The sequence below is a fragment of the Papio anubis genome, chromosome 13 (assembly GCF_008728515.1).
Source record: "Papio anubis isolate 15944 chromosome 13, Panubis1.0, whole genome shotgun sequence".
Classification (NCBI taxonomy): Eukaryota; Metazoa; Chordata; class Mammalia; order Primates; family Cercopithecidae; genus Papio; species Papio anubis.
In genome coordinates this window covers 1377559-1399401 of record NC_044988.1, presented here as the reverse complement: position 1 = coordinate 1399401, position 21843 = coordinate 1377559, and the positions used below count along the sequence as shown (strand labels likewise).

Sequence of the window (21843 nt, the reverse complement as noted above, 5' to 3'; positions counted from 1 at the left end):
CTTGAAAAGTTAAGAATTGGTGGCCCCAGATGCCTCTGGAAATTGGAGTCATGGAAATGCTCAACAGTCTGTTTAAGAATCCTCCCACTGCACAAAGTAGATGGGCCAGGTCATCCGAAAGCCGGCAAGAGAAGGGCAAAAATCCTAATTTTCCTTAAGAAGAAATCAACAGATGATGCTGAAAACTAAAGGAAAATGGAAAAGCTGCAGCATAAACATGTTCTTCAGCACGAAGGGAAGTAAAGACGATGAAGATCAGTAAGAGCTGAGGTAAAGGTAACTGGGGGACAGTGAACTGCAGGTTTCCCTAGAAGTCTTTTATCATATTTGGCTCTTTAAATCATATACATACTTAACTCTAATAAAAACTGAAATGAAGTAAAAAAATATAACAGCAATAAGAAAAATACTATAGCTCACTCATGTTACACAGCACGTTCATCCCCTCCACGGAGTATCCGTGATAAAAGGACAGAGCACTATCCTCACAAAAACAACTTAACATTTGCTCAGGGAAAATATTAATTATTTTAAATATTTGCCAAACACAAAATAGAGACATTTGAACAAACAAATACAACTAAATAAATATAAAATCATAAACATTTCTCTAATCTTATAAGTATATGATTTATAGTTACATAATTCTACTTCGGAATTCTTATTTAATATTTATAACAATATTTATAATAATCAGAAAAAACAGTCACCTAACAATCATTTATTTGGCAACTCTTATGTGCTAAAAGTACTGAGATACAGAATTTAAAGATAAAAATCTACACCAAAGAGCTTACAGTCTAAGGGGACAGACAGGTAAGAAATAATTAAAATATGACTGATGCTATGATAGATGAATTTATTACATTTATCGAATTGCAAAACATCTTTTGGGGTGGTACAGTATATTGGTTAAAAACCTAAGGTCTGGCCAGGCATGGTGGCTCCCACCTATAATCCCAGCACTTTGGGAGGCTGAGGTGGGAGGATTGCTTGAGTCCAAAAGTTTGAGATCAACCTGGGCAACACAGGGAGACTCTGTCTCTACAAAAAATAAAAACATTTTCCAGGCATGGTGGCGCATGCCTGTAGTCCTAGTTACTTGGAAGGCTGAGGTGGGAGACTGAGGCTACAGTGAGTGGTGATAGCACTACTGCACTCCAGCCTGGGCAACAGAGCAAGACTCTGTCTCAAAAACAAAACCAAACCAAACCTGAGGTCTGGCGTTAGATGGTCAAGGTTCGATCCTCATGTCTGCCACTGACTTAGTTGTCAAGGCCTAGAAAAATTATTTAACCTCTCCATGCCTCAGATTAGTCTTCTGTCAGGATCCATGAAATAGTAACAGGCTAATTTATTAGCTTACAAGTTTGATTTATAAAATTAAATACCAGACCTGACAAAAATGGTAGCTCTAAGTTCAACTTTACCAATAATTATATTCAAAGTGAATGGTCTAAATACCCAAATAAAAGGCAAAGATTATCCGAATGGATGAAAAAGCAAGACTGAACTATAAGAGACTCACTCCATATATTAAGAACAGATATACTGCAATAAAAACATGAAAATCTATTTACATGCAGTAAGCATAAGACTCAGCATAAGACAGCAGCATTATTCATACAGTCAAAATCTGGAAACAATTCAAACGTCAATCAACTGGAGAATGGACAAAATATGGGATAGCTATATGATAGTATCATCGGCAGTAAAAAGGAACAGACTACTGAAATGTATCACAATATAGCTATGCTCATATCAGATAAAACATCAAGATAAGAGATATTATTAGAAATAAAGTTATTTTTTAAAGATAAAAGGATCAATTCATCACAAAAAAAATCATAAATGCATGTGCACCTCATAAAAGAGCTTCAAAATACTAAATTAAACAGTGACAGAAGTGAAAGGAGAAATAAACATATCTACAATTATAATTGAAGATTTCAACTCTCCTCTCTCAGATACTGTAAGCCAACCAAAAAGGAAATCAGCAAAGATAGAAAACACTTGAACAACATCTTAACCAATCTAGTCTTATTGATATTTATAAACACTGCACCTAATAACTGTAGAACGAACATTGTTTTCCAAGTGCACATGGATCAGAGAAATGCAAATTACACTAGAAGATACTACTACGCACCTACTAAAATAACTAAAAGGAAAAGACTGACAATACCAAATGTTGCTGAGAATATGAAACAACTGAGCTCTCACACATTGCTAGCTGGAGTAAAACCACTGTGGAAAATGGTTTGGCAGTTTCTTCTAAAGCTAAACCTACAGTAAACCACATAATACCGAAATTCTACTCCAAGAGAAATGAAAACATATGTCCAAAAAAGCCTTACACACAAATATCCCTTGAAGTTTTATCTATAATAATCCAAAACTGGAAAAACCCAAAAAACCCATCCTCAAATGGATGGGCAACAAAATGTGCATATTGATAAAATGGAATACAATGCAACATGAAGAAAGAACAGTCACTGACACACTCCACAACGCCAACGAATCTCAAAAAACATGCTGAACCAAAGACGCAACACACAGAAAAGGGTGCTTTCTGTGTAATACCACTGACATGCTCCATAACAGCTTCAACTCATCTATAGTGGCAGAAATTAAAATCAGTAGTTGCCCTAGGTGAGGGTTGAGGAAAAGCCACTGAAAAGAGGTAAGAGAAAAGTTCTGGGATGATAAAAATATTTTTTACCTTGTTTGGGATAGTGGTTGCACTCCTTTGTCAAAACTAGGAGTCAGTATACTACTACCCATGGCCAAATCCGGCCCACGGGCACTTCTGTATGCTTAGCAAGCTAAGAGTAGTTTTTACATTTTAAACGGTCATAAAAATAAAAAAGAAGAATATGCAGCTGAGACTATAAGTGGCCCAAAAGCCTAAAATATTTACTATCTGGCCCTTTACAGAAAAAGTTTACCAATCCCTGGTCAAGATTCATCAAACTGTATACCTGAAATGGCATAATTATTCTACACAAATTAACTCTCATTAAAGTTGATTTTAATACACCTCTCCAGCTGGGCTCGAGGGGCTAGTTTTCACAAAGACTGATTTAATTCATCCTCTGTCATTTTCCACATGAGCCAATTTACCCAAAGCCACATAGCTAATTAGTAATTTTTTTACTCTTTATTTTGTGCTTATAAAATTTGAAACAAGTATCAACTGTTCTTTTTATCCTATGCTAAATCATTTTAATGCTGATGTGGAAGTACCACCTTAAAAAAATTACCTAGTTTTCTAAACTTCGGTTGACTTTGGGGGAATATCATTAACTCCTTCATTAGCAGTAGTTCAAATTCAGTATAACTATAATGTCTAAACATTTTAAAGACTTATTAGATAACTGTTTCTAATGCCACGCTTTCATCTTCACCTAAAAGATAAAAATTGTAACCCTATAGAGAGAAATCTAGGCTCCAAGCAGATGGAAATCAATGATTTTAGCAAGGCCCAGCCCGTTGCCGGAACAACGATGAAGAGTTCAGACCTCACTACCATGGTCCTGAGACCAGACTACTATAAAAGCCTTGCATTGGTTTGCTAGGGCTACCAAAATAAAATACTACACACCAGATGGCTTAAAGCAACCAAAATTTATTTCCTCGCAATCCTGGAAGCTCGAATTTCAAGAGCAAGGTGTCAGCAAATTTGGTTTCTCCTGAGGCCTCTCCCCTTGGCTTGCAAATGACTGCCTTCTTGCTGGGTCCTCACAAGTCCCTTCCTCTGTGGCATGTGTGTGTCCTTGGTGTCTCTTTCTCTTCCTATAAGGATACTAGTCATACTGGACCCAGGCCCCACCCAATCAGCCTCGGTTTTAACTACCTCTTTAAAACTTAAAGTGACCTGTCTCTAAACACAGTTACATTCTGAGGTGCTGGAGTTGAGCCCTGAACATTTAAACTGTGGAAGGGGGTTGAGAAGAAGTGACACAATTCAGACCACAACAAGCCTCTTAACTGGTCTTTCTCCATTCAGCTTGGCTCTCCTCTATCTGCACACACAGCAACTAAGGTATTTACAAAGTGCAAATCTGATCATTTTTATCCTATTGGTAATCTGCTGACAACACTGTAGGGGGCGCTCTATTGCTCTCAGGATAAAGACCAAAATCCTCAAAGTACCTTCCAATACTCTCTATAATCTATTCCCTGCTTATCTCACTGGTGTTACCTCTTGGCCACTTCTCTCTTACACTCTATGCTACAGTGGTTCTGTGTGTGTTTGTGTGTATGCGTATTTTTTGTCACTCTATATTCACAACAGACTCCCATAATTGAAATAATTCATGAAAATCACTGACCTAGTTCAGAGACAGGGTCTGCATAAAAGGCTTTACAAGAGATTTAGGACAAGTCTTATCACTCTTTAACAATCATTGTTTGAAGAAGTATCCTGTAATCAATGTAAGAAAGAGAGTAAGAAATTCTAGGAAACCTGATGCAGGTTTTTCCTTCTCAGAGAATAAGTTATTATGAATTAATATTTCAACAATTCTAAAATGAAATTAAATCAAGCATAGGAATAATCATTACTTCTTTTTAAAAAATCACAGTATAGGCTGGGCATGGTGGCTCACACCTGTATCCTAGCACTTTGGGAGGCTGAGGTGGGTGGATTGCCTGAGCTCAGGAGTTTCAGACCAGCCTGGGCAATGTGGCGAAACTCCGTCTCTACTAAAAACACAAAAGCAAGACTCTGTCTCAAAAAAAAAAAAAAAATCTTACTGTAAAGGGATGTAAGCAGAATATTAATACAATCATTCCTATTATTCCCATTACCTGTTAAGTTCATCCAGGCATAAGCGCAGTGTTTCATAAGTTGTTAGAGCAATTTCACATTTCCTCTGCTTTACACGAATTAGTTCATTATCTTTTCTGTTTCCATGTAAAATAGTGACTCTGAAATACCCCCAGGTGTCCAATTCATCCTTCCAGTTGTAGAGGACAGAAAGAGGAGCAACTATTAAGAACATCTAAAAGAAGAATAAAAAAATGTTGTTTTTTAAAAACTGAAAAATAATCCCAAACTGAAATCAAGAATATCAATAGTCCTCTTCCTTCATTTTGACATCTAGTTAGTAACAATAAATACAACTGAGTGATTAGCTGTATCTGGACATTGAAGATTCTCAAAAAGTACTTTGCTGTTTAATTAGCTTTTTATCAGGACATAATAGACACCTAACCTTGCTCAAAGAAACACATGTTTTTTACTTCCCCCTACCAAAAAGGCATTTAGAAATAAGAGAGAAGTAACTTTCCAAAAGAGAGAAAAGAATAAAATCTGGATCCCAATAATAGCTTCAAAGGCCAAGTGGGTAATGTACACACACCAGCAGGCCACGTGTTCTTCTTGAAATATATGGTCTCCTTGAGCTCTCCTTCCTTTTGCATTTTCCTAGTCCATTTCCTCTTCCCCTCTCTCAGATACGCTCAAAGAACTGGAAAATTCACTGGAAAATTGAAGCAATCAGAAGAAAACTTCCTGGATGAACTTCTCTCAGTATCGTATCAATAACCTATCTATATTCATTTCCATATATTTTGCCCTCCCACCTGTTGCCATGGATATGCTGTTCATGTTCTTCTCCAAAAACAACCCCTGAATGTATACAGTGGCTCCCATTCCTTCTGGCCAAACTAAAGTCAACGCTGCAGAAAGTGCCCCCAATCTCCCCTACCTGATTAACTTTTCTATTTTAATGAACTATATCACCTATGGACAAGCATGTTCGAATATTTCCCAGAGTTAAAAAAATTCAAAAACCGAAAATTTAAAAAAACCTCTTTTCCTTAGCCCAACATCTGTCTCCAGCACCGTAACCCTAACCCTAACCCTAACCCTAACCCTAACCCTAACCCTAACCCCAACCCCAACCCCAACCCCAACCCTAACCCTAACCTCATTACTCTACTCTCCCTAGAGCAAAGGTCCTCAAGACTCACCAATATTTAACTCTCCTCCTGTTCTCTCTTGAAACTCAGGTAAGTAGGACTTCTGCCCTAATAATGCCTACCAATCAATCCCTCTGAGGATCACCAACATCTCTCTGGTTATTCCTCACATTCATGTACCTTTCCTGTACTAACCCAGAATCCTCTGTCATCAACCATTTTAACCTTTCAATGTTTTTATTTCTCCCTGTTACCACTATTCCTATCCTGTTATGTTTAAAAGGGTTACCAGTACGATTCTTTTCTGAAGTTTTATACTTGATCTACTTGACAGAGATGAACCAATTAAACATACAGAAAAAATTCAGTTTAACAAAGAAATACTCAAAGTTCTAAAAAAAAAAGTCTCGTATTTATCGCTACAATCTTAACTCTCTCAAAAATACCCAACATAATTTATACCCTACTGTGTGCATAGCTGATCATTTTTTCCTCCAGTATACAAAGGTTATTTAATATACAGAAATTTCAGTTTAGAATCCACTGTAGTCAGGGGCCCTTCCAAGTCCTTTGTATAAAAACAGCATAAGTTTTGATAGAATATCAACTTTTGGCATTAAATAAATTGATTAACTATGTTGGGTATTTTTGAGAGAGTTAAGATTGGACAGATAAATACAAAAACTTTTTTTTTTAGAACTTTGAGTTTTCTAGCAAAGATTCCAATTTTACGTTCTGTAATTTTTCTATAAAGGTATAATTTATTTTTCATTTTGATATCACACTTATTCCCATGTAGAACTTTTGTTTCAAGTCTACTGTCACTGTCCTCTGAACAAACATTATTATTCCTAACTTAGCATCGACATGTACGGTTTCATGTATTAATTCATTCATCAACTGAACACCTTCTATTTTCTAAGTACTAAATGAAGTACTAAAGTTTGGCATTATGCCAAAACTTGATATCCTATCAAAACAGAAAGTTACAAACCAGATCAATAAATATCAACTCTTGCAATTAAAAAAGAGAAGTAAATAAGATATATAAGAATGGAAATGACAAGCAAAGTTAACATAAATTCAACACAATATCAACTAATATATATCAATAGGTTTTGAGGAGAAATTGGAGAAAATTTATTTTTCATAAGTTGAGAAAACTTGAGGAGAAACTACCAAATAATAACTTATATTATAAAGCTAAAATAACTAAAACTGTTTAGCACTGGAAGAGAAATGAACAAATAATTAGGACAGAATAATATGTCTAGAAATGGAAATGAGTTTAATTTTACACAAAAATGGCCCTTCAAATCACTGTGGAAAAGCGGACTTATTCAACAAATGACATTAAGATAACTGGCTAACCACCTGAGAAAAATAAAATTGGATTACTAGACACCTACAGCAAAATAAATTCTAGCTGAAACAAAGATATAAAGGTATAAAATGAAATCACATGTATTATAAAGAAACCATGAGCGAATGTACTTACAATTTTAGAGTACAAAAGGTTTTTCTAGGCAAACATAAAACCCAGAAACTATAAAGACCAATACCTGTAACTACCTAAACATTTGTAAAAAATCAATACATAATTCAAAGCTGACTCTACATGATGAAGAAATATTTTCAAAACATATAATGAGCAAAAAATTAGATTCCAGGATATATCGTTAAGGACTATTAATCAAAGACTATGATTAAAAACAAGAATTAGATTTAAAAATAGCTTTTAAGCATCTGAAATGCTACAGCTTCACTCATAAAGAAATGTAAATCAAAGCAAGATAAAAATTTTAAATCTCTCAGTCATAAATTTATGTTTGCTAATACCTAGTGCGAATAAAAAGGTGGAAACAGACATTCTTACACATCACTGGTGGGGATAAGGGGTAATTTAACTCCAGTTATCAAAAAGTAATCCCCTAAATCCAGCTCTACTATCCAATTCCAGCACTAAGAATTTATCCTACAGTTATTGTTGCAAAAGTTGTCAAGATATATGCATAAGGATGCTCATGGGAGCATCATGTGCAACATAATCCTCTTGGTACATATGAAGAACTAAAAAATTGTGTATAGTAAATAAAATAATTATAAAATATTTTTGTTAAATTGTCATTGAAATTGTTTAAAATAAAATAATTATAAAATATTTTTGTTAAATTGTCATTGAAATTGTTTCTGATGCTCATATTATGATTGCTCCAAAAATCCTCCTCTTTTGATTATGAATTTTACTTAGAATCTCTAAAGCTTCATCATGCAAGAAAATATTTTATAATAAATTTACTATGATTCATAAAAACTGAATTTCAATCAAAACTTAGCCTACATCTAAAGAGCCATTCCAAAAATCAATGTTTAAAATGTAGAGCTTGTGTCTTTTCCTTTAAGAATTTATTCTTGGCACAAAACATTCATGCATTCTTAGATGATTTATTCACACTTGAAAAGTTTTTAAATGTGTATGCGATGGATCGTATCACACACACATACCTTAGACCCACCACTCCTTAATTTGTAACACTCAGTTCATTAAAGGGCTTTCTTCAACAAGCTTCACCATTAATTTTTCAGAATTCAATTGTAATTCTGGCATTAGCATAATAAATACAAAAGAATTGATTTCTTCTCCATTTCATAAACTGTCTTTTTAAAACATACATTGTTTTAAATGAACCAATACAAATTTATCTTTCAAAACTTTCAAAGTTACAATTTTTGTTTGTATTTACTTCTGGGAAATACTGTAGAATGTCACTGGTGATTCCATTAAAAACTCTAAATTCCAGTTCAAATGACTAACTCAACACATGTTTGTGCTGATGCCAATGAAACAAAAGAACAAACCTAATAAATCCATAATAGTGGTAGAATGCCTGGAAGGGCAGCACCAGCAGGTCAGAACAGTGCAGGAGCAGATGAGAACTGGCACACCTGAAGAACTGAGCAACCCATCCTACACCTCTGAAAGCGAAACCTCCCCCTGCCCTCCCCCACTAAAAACTTTACTTTTCCTAGAAGGAACCTAAAAAACAACAATAAGCAAAACAAAACTCAACAAAACAGCTAAGGCAGTTGGAAAGACTGAGTCAAGAAAAAAAATGGCCAAGTAATTTTAAGAAGGAAAAGTTACACCAGTCATCAAAGGAACTGATACTAGCATCAGTATGCAACTTTCCCTGCAAAAAGCACTGTATATATTTTTCTAAAGCAAAATTTATTTGGAAGAATTCTACAGTGAGTGTTAGGGCTCATGGAAATTTCTGAATTTCATCAATTAAAAAAGTCCTTAATACTTCCAAACAATTAAAAAAAAAAATCCTTTCCAAGGAAAAAAGTCGGGTTGATATTGAACTCTAATCTGCAACATGGAGTGACAGAAGATAATAAAATGAGTTTTGTCATTATAAAAGAAAATTTTGAACTTAAAATTCTATAGGCAGATAAGCCTATGGATAATCAAGTGTGAGAGCAACATACAAACACATAAAATTTACCGAAGAATTTTTTTCTTTTTCTGAGACACAGTCCCACTCTGTCACCCAAGCGGGAGTGCAGTGGCACAATCATGGCTCACTGCAGCCTCAACCTCCTGAGCTCAAGTGATCCTCCTATCTCAGCCCCCTGAGTAGCTGGGACTACAGGCACCAACCACCACACCAGGCCTCTGAAGAATTAACGGAAGACATTAAGCAGAAGTTGGTATGAACACAAAGAGAAATAAACTGAAAGTCATAACAGAAAATTTAACATACTTCTTTCCAGATCCAAATGCTCAGACAAAAAGAAAATAACACTATTAAACATTTTAACAATGCAATTAACAAACATGATTAAATAGAAATATATAAAACCATGTGACCATGATTACAAAGAATGCACAACATAAGCAATATTTTAAAACAACAGAGACTACACCGTGCACAACACCAAAGCATAAAAACTGATCCATGGATATAATCACAATTAAAAAAATATCAAGGCTTTATCTGATGCAACAAAACTAGAAATTGTCAAAAAGGGTTCAGCCCTCCTATCATCCTGTGCCCCAACAACAGCTATTCACTTCGAAATTTTAAAACTTCTCTTTTAAATAGTACTTGGGTAAAAGAGAATAAAAACTGGGGCCACAGATAATTTAGAAAAGACTAATGAAAAAACTACATGTTAAAAACTATAGAACACAGCCAAAGGAGTACTGAAAGGAACTTTTTTCTGAGACAGGGTCTTCTCTGTTGCCCAGGCTGCAGTGCAGTGGCATGGTCACGGCTCACTGCAGCCTAGAACTCCCGGGCTCATGAGATTCTCTCACCTCAGCCTCCCCAGTAGCTGAGACCACAGGCACACACTACCACAACTGGCTGTTTTATTTTTTTTATTTTCTGTAAAGACAGGGTCTCCTTATGGTGCCCAGGCTGGTCTCAAACTCCTGGACGATCCTCCCGCGTCAGCCTCCCAAAGTGCTGGGATTACAGGTGTGAGTAACCATGCCTGGCCCAAAGGAACACTTATAGCTTTAAGGTAATTTATTAGAATACAAAAAGATTGAAAACAAATAAATTAAGAAATCAACTGAAGAAGGTAAATAGCGATGTACATTATAGCAAGGAATTTACAGTTGTTCCTCCATATCTGTGGGTTTCATAACAGTGGATTCAACTAACTACAAATTGAAATACTAAAAAATTCCATCTGCACTAAACATGTACACAGACCTTGTCATTATTTCCTAAACAAAACAATATAAAAGCTATTTATGTAGACTTTACATTGCACTAAGTAAACTGCAGATGATTTAAAGTATATGGGAGGATAACAGGTTATATGTAAACACACTATTTTATATCAAGGACTTGAGAATCCACACATTTTGGTACCCAAGAGAGGTCCTGGAACCAATCCTACATGGATACCAAGAGACAACTGTATATGTATGTTTGTGTGTGTGTGTGTGTAAGAGAGATATGATACACCACATATGCATACATACACACACATATACATATATATATATAAAGAGGAAGAAAAAGAAAAGTAAGAGAGGAATTTGCGTCAAATGAGGTATTACAAGCATATTTTACCACATTATCAAATGAGTATCTTTGTTAACTTTATTTTCTTTCATTCTTGTTCTTTTTTTGTTTTTTGTTTTTTTTTGAGACAGGGGTCTCACTTGATTCCCCTGGCTGGAGTGCAGTGGTGCAAACATGGCTCACCGCAGCCTCAACCTCCCCAGGCTCAGGTGATCCTCCTACTTCAGCCTCTGAAGTACCTGGGACTACTGGCACACACCACCACACCTAGCTAATTTTCTGTATTTTTAGTAGGAAAGATGTTTTGACATGTTGCCCAAGCTGGTCTTTAACTCCTGGGCTCAAGCAATTCACCTTCCTTGGCCTCCCAAAGTACTGGGATTACAGGCATGAACCACTGTGCCTGGCCCATTCTTGTTCTATAATATTTTAAATATCTTTAAGTATTTTAATATATTTAAAATATTACTTTTCCCTCTTTTGCTCTCTCCTGTCTGCTGTCACAGTGGCATAAAAGAGATATATAAAGGCTCTGTAGTGACATTGAGAACCAGGGAACAACTGAATTCAGAGCTAAAAACAGTACTTGAGCTATTGAATACTTAAAATACATTAAGTACCATTATTATCTTCAGGATCACATTGAATCTGATACTCAGGATGCATTTATGCTACTGAAAAACTAAGAGAATTTAAAATGACAACAATTATAATATCTGGAGCCAGTAGTTCTGAAAAGTCTGCGTTGAAATGGTCTTTATGATAGACAAGAGTAAACTTGGACTTCTCAGCAATCTTGTATTTAAGACTTGTATGAAAGAGTCTGTTTTAAAACTTACAGTAAGTAGTTCATTACCAAATATGATAAAAGATTTCATAAAATCACTTCACTTTTATTCTTATCTGGTTTCCGGGAGGCTGAGGGTAGTATTTTTTAAAAGACATGTAAGTATAATATACCTTTTTATATTTCATTGGTTATTTGAAATCTTTTTGGTAAGAATCATATATAACATATTCATAAGCATACATTTATGAAGGAGAAAACTGAAGGATGGATATGAATAGCATTCACAGACATAAGGGCAGAGACAAATAAGCACAGACCTAGTCTTTCTGATTCCAACTTTCCTGTATTGGTAGAACTTATTTCATATTTTTTGGATGCAATTAGTCAGCTAGACAACTTGAAATAAGTTCATGAAGCACTTTTGTTACCAGTATCTATAACTATCACCTTTACATTCTCACATAAATAAAAAACAATATAATGAAGGTTTCAATTAACTTTACATATACATTCATGGAAGTTTAACAAATCAACCTAAGTAAATTATGTAAATCCAGCCAAGCAGCAGATTAAAACCCCAAAGCAAACCCAAGCTGAAATTCCGTTTTGCCATTATGATAGTCAATCAAATTTAACTTGGGAATAAAATTGGTAATCTTTCAAAAGTTAGAACTATAAAACAAATATTTTAATAACATCTTTAAATTCTTAGGTTTTAAAATTTATACTAATACATTTCAATGTGTGATACTTAAATATTTCTATGTGCTTTTGCAATACCAGCATCATGAGTCAAAAGTGTCTAGAGATTTTACCTTTTTTGCTGTAGAAGAAGGGGGCTCCTTTTTCATGCTTCTTAGTAAAAACTCTGGCATGTTATTTTCAATATCCTCACGAGTCCCCTTTTTATGCAAAACTGCAGCCAGAAATGACATAACCTGGAGAAAAGGACTTTTTCAATCGCTGTGTATCATGTATCAGACGTACAAGATTGCACTGCTTACATGGCTATTCAATTAGTGACAAAGACACTTGTTGGGGGGAAAATAGAACGTGAAATATTAGTGCAGATTTTCTTTAATTCTAATAACAAACAGTATTTTTCACACTTGTAAACAAACAAACAAAAATCTCCCATTACCCTCTTTTCACGATAACTTCTACCTACCCGATGAATTCTTTCTTAACTCCATCACTTGAGACACTACCTTCTTATTTGTTTCTAACCATGGAAACTATCTCTTCATATCCTCTATTAGAATAAACTGTATGCATTCTTGTTTCCATATAGAAAATAAACTCCTTAAGGGGATAATATTTGGCCCATAAATTTGTACATTTCTATTTATCTAATAAATATATGTGAAAAGGCAAAATGTTATTTTAAGATAGACTAATTCATTAATATATACAACATTTTGAGTAACAGCTCATCTCCAAAAATCAAGTGAGAAAAACAGACAGACAGAAAAAAGGAATCATAACCTCATATAATAAAGAGCAAGAAATACTGAATTGATTAGACTTTGAATCAAATGTTGGCTCTGATTGCTTGGCTGCTCTATGAACTTGGACAAGGTAGTTAACCTCTCTGAATAATATTTGTAAAAATGGCAAAAAATAATTTTGGCAGGGTTGTTTTAAAGATTGGGAAGAAAGGTATATGAGGTATCCATATGGAAGAAAATAACTGATCATTACCTTACAAAAATAAATTATATAAGAAGAAAAACTATATAAAACAAAAAACTATGCGAGAATCAGAAAAATTATAGAAAAAAGTATACTTAACAAGGGTGTGGATACCTAGTCTGAATCCCAAACGATAGAAGAAAATAAGTGATACAGGAGAAGTGTCTGAAGAAATAAAAGCTGAAAACTTAACTGATTTTTAAAAAAATCAAGCCACAGATTCAAAATCTTCTTCTAAGAACCAAAACCAAAACAAAATGAAAACCAAAAACCAACTAACAAAAAACCACAAGCAGGTGCTTCACCGAAACAACTTGAGACAGAAAAATGTTTGTTAAAAGCAGCCAGAAAAAACAACAACAAATCACCTACAAAAAAGCAACAACCGGTCTGGCCACAGTGGCTCACACATGTAATCCCAGCACTTTGGGAGGCCAACGGGCGGGTCATTTGAGCCCAGGAATTCGAGACCAGCCTGGGCAACATGACAAAACCCCATCTCTACAAAAATTACAAAAATTAGCTGGGCACAGGGTGGCTCGTGCTTATATCACTAGCTACTTGGAAAGCTGAAGTAGGAGGATTGCTCGAGCCCAGGAGAATGAGGCTGCAGTGAGCCGTCACGGCACCACTGTACTCCAGCCTGGGCCACACGGCAAGACCCTGTCTCAAAAAAAAAAAACCAAAAACAAACAAACAAACGAACAAATAGACAAGTAGCTGACCTTGCAGGAAAAAGAATGGAAGGTACTCAGAATATTTTCAAAGTGATAATAAAAGCAACCTATATTTTTATACCTACGGATGATATTCAAGAATGAAGGGTAAAGATTTTCAGACAACCAAAAAGTGAGCCAATTCGTCACCAAAAGAGCCACACTAAAGAAACTATCTAAAGAATGTTTTCAGGTACAAGGAAAATGACTCTAGATAGAAGATCGGTGACACAGGGAAAAATTAAGAGCAACAAAATGGTAAATATATACAAAATATATATGTATATTGATTGACATTATGAAACAATAAAAAAGTTTTGTTGAAATCAACAGATTAAAAGCTATGACAACAAATGTATATTAGTCGGAAGGAGCACAAGTGTAGTTATAATATTCTGAGGTCACTATGCTGTAGGGAGGAAATTAAAGTACTAATTTATGTTAGATTATGATAAATCAATGGTATCTATTGTCATCTCTAGGGTAACCATTAATAGAATAAAAGAATGTGTACCTAATAAAAGGGGATAATAAAGTTATAGGAAACAATCTGTCCAAAAGGACACAAAAAAAGTGGGAAAAACGTGACATGGAATAAATAAAAAGCAAACAGTAAAATACTAAGTTTAAATCCAAATATATTAGAAAGCACATTATATGGAAATGGACTAAACAGTCTAAACAAAAGATAAAGATTGTCCAAATAAAATATATTTCTTTGCCATTTACAAGAAAAACTTCTAAAAAAAAAAAAAGGGGATAAAGTTCTAATTAGAAAATAAAAATGACAGACCATGTAAACAAAAATCAAAGAAAATTGATACAGCTATATTCATATCAGACAAAGATGCTGAGGCAAAAAACCATTATGAAATTAAAGAGGCACACTTTAACTTAATATTGATAATAAAATTAGTTCACTTGGAAATTTTAAGAAGTCTAAATTTATCAATAAAGAAAAATTTACTGAAATAAAAGTAGACAAATCCACAAGCACAATGGTAGATTTTAAAATAACTCAGCAAGAACAAACAAAATAATCAGTAAAGATATAGAAGACTTTAATAACGATTGTCAGCCTTGACCTAGTGAACATTTGCTAGAACACTGCACACTACTGCAAAGCAGTTTCAGTTCAAGTACCCACGAAATAGTTACCAAAGTTGACATATGGGGCCCGGTGCAGTGGCTCACACCTGTAATCCCAGCACTTTGGGAGGCTGAGGAGGGCGTATCACCTGAGGTCAGGAGTTTGAAACCAGCCTGGCTAACATGGTGAAATCCCATTTCTACTAAAAATACAAAAAAATAGCTGGGCATGGTGGTGCGTGCCTGTAATCCCAGCTACCCGGAAGGCTGAGGCAGAAGAATCACTTGAACCCAGGCAGAGGTTGCGGTGAGCCAAGATCGTGCCATTGCACTCCAGTTTGGGCAACAAGAGTGAAACTCTGTCTCAACAAAAAAAAAGGTTGACGTATGTCAGGCCACTGAAGTCTCAATTCATTTCAATAGACAGAAACCATACAGAATATGTTTTTTGATCACAATACAAGAAACCAGAAATAACAAAAATATAAGCAGAAAATCTCCAAATGTTTGGACAGTAAGGAACAGAGTTCAAAGAACTCACAATATAAATTATAAAATATTTGAATTAAATAATGAGTAACAATACGTGTTGAATTTGTAGAATACGGCTAAAGCTGTACCTTAGGGACTTAAATGAATATTACAGACAGTCCTCAACTTATTATGATAGTTCAACTTGCAATTTTTCAATTTACAATGGTGTAAAAGTAATACGCATTCAGTAGAACTGTAAATCAAGTACCCATACAATCATTGTTTTTCACTTTTAGTAAAATATTCAATAAACGACATCAGATTCAATACTTCGGTATGAAATAGGCATTGTGTTAGATGATTTCGCCCAACTACATGCTAATGTTAAGTGTTCTGAGCATATTTAAGGTAGGACAGGCTAAGCTATAGCATATATTTATGGGGATATAACCCCACTGTAAGTCAAGGAGCATCTGTATTAGGAAAGAAGACGGACTATTAATCAGTTATCAAAGAATCTATCTCAAAAACTTAAGAAAATAACAGAAAATTTAACACAGAAAGCAGAGATTACTAAAAAATACAATGAAAATGATCAACAATGCCAAATGATCATCCTTTGAAAGAATTTTTAAAATAAACTCCTGGCAAAATTGATAAAGATAATAGAGAAGAAAAAAGGCAAACAAAAAATATGTATACCCATAATAATGCTTTGCCAATAAATGTAAACATTTAGAGGAAATGTAGAAACAGAACTTATCAAAAACCGACACAAGAAAAGGAAATCTACATACTCATAAAACCATGAAATAAACCTGAATATGCAATTATAAACCTTCTACAAAGAAAAGTTTAGGGCCAGATAGTTTCACCAACAAATTCTACCTAATGCTTAAGAAAAATGTAATGCTAATCTATAACAGACCCTTTCAGGGTTTAGAAAAAGGGGAAAATATTCTCACCTCGTTTTGTGAGTCTGGCATAACTTTGATAAGAAAATCTGACAAGAACATTATAATACAGGAAATTTACAAGCCAGTTTCTCTTACTCACATAGAAGCCGAACTCTTAAACAAAATGTTAGGACACAGAACACAGAAATTTAAAAAAGGAAATAATATACACCAAAACCAAACTGGCTATATTCTGCAAATATAAGTTTGGTTTAACCTTTGAAATTTACGTATTAGGTAGTTATCAGCTAGGTATCTTAGGCATTACACGTAGCATTCCTAACTTAGATTCCTTAAAATGAGAATAGAATGACCTATTACTAGAAACATATTTTACCAGAAGCAGTACATTATTAGGCACACTGCAAAAAGTTGAGAATGTATATTTTATCACTAGAGGAACCACTAAAAATAAAAAGCAAAGAACTATAGATAAAAAGTCAATAGAAAAATTAAAATCAAATTCTAAAAAATATCATATCAACCCAAAGGCAGGCAGGAAAGAAGAACAGAAAACAGGTTGTTCAAACTGTTCAAATCAGACTGTTTCCGAATGAACAAAAAGCAAATGTTATATCCAAATCCAAACATAAGAATGACATTAAATGTAAATGAATTAAATATTCCAATTAAATATCAGAGATTGTCAGAATGAATAAAAGAGCTGTCTACAAGGGACATTTCATAGTAAAAAAAAAACCAGTCAATTCATAAGGAAGATATAACAACCATAAAGGTTTGTGACCCTGTAACAGAGCTTCGAAAGATATGAAGGTAAAACTGGCAGATTAAAAGAAATAGACAAATCTGGCTGGGTACAGTGGTTCACACGTGGAATCCCAGCACTCTGGGAGGCCTAGGTGGGTGGATCACTTGAGGTCAGGAGTTCAAGCCCAGCCTGGCCAACATGGTGAAACCCTGCTTCTACTAAAAAATACAAAAATTAGCCAGGTGTGGTGGCACATGCCTATAATCCCAGCTACCTGGGAGGCTGAGGCATGAGAATCACTTGAAGAGGAGGCAGAGGTTGCTGTGAGCCGAGGTCACCATGGTGCTCCAGCCTGGGCGACGGAGCAAGACCTTATTTCAAAAGAAAAAAAAAAAAAAAAGATTTATACACTTCACCCAGAAATTCGACTTTTAGGAATCTATCCTATATAGAAATACTCTTAGGATTCTATCCTACAGATATTCACTATTTGCCATTTCCTAAAATAGGCAACAACCCCAAAATCCTTCTCCATAGGTCCCTAGAGGAATGGTGAAGTTACAACATATCACCTATAGTATGTGGTAATTTATTAATTAATTAATGAGGACAATCTTTACGTACCAACATAAAAAGATCTCCAAGACCCATGTTTAAGTGAAAAAAAAGCAAGGAGCAGAATAAAATATGGAAATAATAGTCCTATTTTTAAAATTTATTTACACATACATTAAAATTATAACTTGTTCAACCAAATAAAAAAACAGACTGGACTTCATAAAACTTAACTTTTGTGCATCAGAGTAAAATAACAAGAAAATAAAAAGACAACTACAGAATGGGAGAAAATATTTGCAAATCACATATCTGATGAGGGATTAGTATCTAAAATATATAAAGAATTCTTACAACTCAACAATAAAGAAGACAATGAAATTAGAAAACAGGCAAAAGACTGAAATACATATTTCTTTCTCTAAAGATATACAAAGGGCCAAAAAAGCACATGAAAAGATGTTCAACATCACTGGCCATTACAGAAATGCAAATCAAAATAATGAAATACCACTTCACACATAGTAGGATGGCTTTTATAACGAAGAAAACCAAAAAATAACAAGTGCTGGCAATGATGCGGAGGCATAGGAAACCTGGACAATTGTTGGTAGGAATGTAAAATGTTTTAGCCATTTTGGAAAACAGTATTGCAGTTCCTCGACAAAAAAAAAGAAACACTGAATTACCATAAAACCCAGTAATTCCAATTCTAGGAATACATACAGGAGAAATGTTTGTACACAAATGTTTACAGAAGCATTATTCATAATAACTAAAAGTGGGAACAACCCAGAAACTAGAAAGAGGTGGGAGTTGCACAACATTCTGAATGCATTAAATGCACTCAATTAATCATTTTAAATAACGAATTAATGTTGTGTGGATTTAACTTCAATTTAAAAATTACAGCTTGCATTTTTATATGAATGCATTTGCGTATTACGGTGTAACCAGAATTATTTTTATTCTTGAAAAAAATTACAAAGTATATATGTAAAGTGTCAAGTCAGTAAATATCAATGATTCAATAAACAAGAGCTTTTTGTTTTTTTGGAGATGGAGTTTCACTCTCGTTGCCTAGGCTGGAGAGTACCGCAGCCTCCACCTCCCAGGTATAAGTGATTCTCCTGCCTCAGCCTCCTGAGTTAGCTGGGATTACAAACTTATGCTACCATGCCCGGCTAATTTTGTATTTTTAGTAGAGACAGGGTTTCTCCATGTTGGTCAGGCTGGTCTTGAACTCCCAACCTCTGGTGATCCACCCACCTCAGCCCCCAAAGTGCTGGGATTACAGACAAACAGTAGCTATTTTTAATCCCAGCACTTTGGGAGGCAGAGGCGGGCAAGCTCAGGAGTTTAAGGCCAGCCTGAGCAGCATGGTGAAATCCCACCTCCACAAAAAATACAAAAATTACCCAGGCCTGGTAGTGCGCATCTGTAGTTCCAGCTACTCGGGAGACTGAGGTGGGAGGATCACTTGAGCCCAGGAGGTCAAGGCTGCAGTGAGCCAAGACTGCACCACTGCACTCCAGCCTGGGCAGAAGAGCAAGACATTGTCAGAAAAAACAAAAACACATGACCTATTTCTCTGGCATCATTCCTTAAGGTAAGAAGGCTTTGTTCCTTGCATATGATCTTGTATATAACACACAAAGTAGCTTTTGCAAATTATGTTGTCTAAAATATTATTAAAAAATGACAAATAGGATGGTTAAAACTTGTCCTAAGTTTGAAAATATTCTAACAAAATTTGCATTTCAATTTGCAGGACTTATCCCAAAGACTTTGGTGTCTGACCAGCTTCATACTAGCTGTGTGACATTGGGCAATTTACATAACCTTTCTATAAATGTCAATATTTTCACCAATTAAATAGAGGCAAGAATACTTAATTAACACAAAAGTTTAATGGAGAATGTTTATCACAGAGCCTGGCAAATATAGATAATGTAAGTTATAACCATAGAACCATACTGTTACCCAATTCAACTTAAAATTCACTAACGCATTCAATAAAAATATATTTACTACCTACTAAATACCAAGATGCTGGAATAGTCTAGATGAAAGGCTATTTCCAGATGCTGGAACAGTCTAGATGAAAGAGTATTTCTATCATTCAGTAGTACGAAATCAAGCTGATTTGGGGTGGCAGGGAAGAGGTAGTTAGATGTGCTGAAGGAGCATGGTTGAGAAAAAAGTAGAAAATAATCAGCTACTGAAGAATCCAGTGAGAGATTAATGTGAGCAAACTGAATGATGTAGAACATAAATTAAAAGAAAGAGAAAGGATACTCCACAAATGACCGAGTTTAGGCATTGAACTATCTATTGTTAACACCACCTAAGTAAAAGATCTTTGATGCATGTTCACAATTTTCATTTTATAAATATTTTTAAAGTTATGTTTTCTATTAAAAATAATCTCAGATTAGAACTTACTGAATTCCTTGATGGTGTAAATAAGCATAACATTTTGGGTTCTGACTACCTTTTGGAATATAATTTAACACTGATCACAGAAAATTTATAATTAGAAGTATAGGTAATTGGCATATTGACCGGAAAGGGGCATGAAAAAACGTTTTAGGGTAATGGAATTGTCCTATATTTTGATTAGCATATTAGTTACACAGACAGACACATTTGTCAAAGCTCATTAAGCAGTACACCTGAGATCTGTGCATTTTACTGTTTAATTAAGTGTATCTTAATTAAAGAATTGAAGATACACATATGTATACACACACACAGACCATATTGATAGATACATTCTTTTTAATTTTAGGTAACTGGTCCTCAAAGGCTACTGAAAAGGCAAAAGAGATACCTACTAGATACCGTAACAATTTAAATGAGGTCATATAAGATCTAATCCACTGATTTGCTCATAACTCACCTACGGATTGTTTCATTATAGGAAAATTATATTCCTAATTGTACAAATTCATAATTCAATGTGTTCATCTATCCAAGGTGATATACAATCTTAATTCTAACTTTATTTGTCAAATTCTCTAAAACAAAGACATGTGAACTGTATCTTGTATTTAAGAATCTCAGATCTTTGGAAGATGTTTCATGGGTGGTGGCTAAACTTATAAACTCTAATTATAGATTAGCTTTACTTAATTCACTAAATCCACTAATGATTTTTTAAAATCTTTGTATCTCATTTAAGTCATCTACCCTACCTCTTAACACTACTCATCCACCCAGTCCCAAAAAACTTAAGCTGAAATAATAAACTTTAGTTGAGAATACAAACTAACTGGAGAAGCTAGCTAAAACCACTAACAAACTCTTAGCTATATATTAATTATATTAATTAAAATATACTAATAGGCATCATGGTAATGCTAGCAATTATGCGTCAATATACAAAAGACAGTTAAGGAAGGATATGAAGAACAGCACAGGTGTATTTTTATGGACCAGGACTATAAATGGCACTCATCACTCCTACCCTCATTTCTGTTGGCGGAACCCAGTCACAAGCTCCACTGACATGCAAGGAGACTCGGGAAATGCAGTCTCTGTCAGCTAGCCCAAACTCTAAGAAGGCAAAGGAAATATGTATTTTGGGTGGAGATCTAGCCATCTTATCACACTATAGTGGTCCAGCAGAGGTCTATCAAAATATTAATTCACAGAAGACTAAAGACAAATTTACAATGAAGGTTTTGTAACTTATCTGCAAAGAAAAAGCCAGAACATGTTTTATTGTGGAACAGTTCTAAAATTGCTTATAGATGAAAAGAACAAAAACAAATATTTAAATCAGTCACCTCTAAAATAGTGAAAGGCCAAAAATTGCATTTCAGAAATGAAATACCACTCTGGGAAAGCTTTCTGTTTTTACATGCATTCCTTTCTAAATTCTGTC

General features: G+C 34.6%; 1 protein-coding gene across 14 annotated transcripts in view; it reads right to left on the bottom strand.

The window, feature by feature from the left end:
* The window catches only part of ERCC6L2 (ERCC excision repair 6 like 2), a 151404-nt gene that overhangs the window by 117639 nt on the left and 11922 nt on the right, over positions 1-21843 (bottom strand). For 8 of the 14 annotated variants that reach the window (XR_001895455.3, XR_001895457.3, XM_009189242.4 and 5 more), the window contains exons 3-4: positions 12579-12701; positions 4813-5006 (exon numbers count right to left, since the gene is read on the bottom strand). The exons of 1 other annotated variant lie outside the window; for it this stretch is intronic. Coding sequence is in view for 9 of the 13 variants with exons in the window: in XM_009189242.4 (XP_009187506.2) it covers positions 4813-5006; positions 12579-12701 (317 nt within the window). In the remaining 4 variants the exon portion in view is untranslated. Of the gene's footprint in view, positions 1-4334; positions 4359-4812; positions 5009-5366; positions 5487-12578; positions 12702-21843 lie in introns of those variants that run through there. 5 more of the 14 variants (XM_009189245.4, XM_017949306.3, XM_009189243.4 and 2 more) reach the window with 5 other exon arrangements.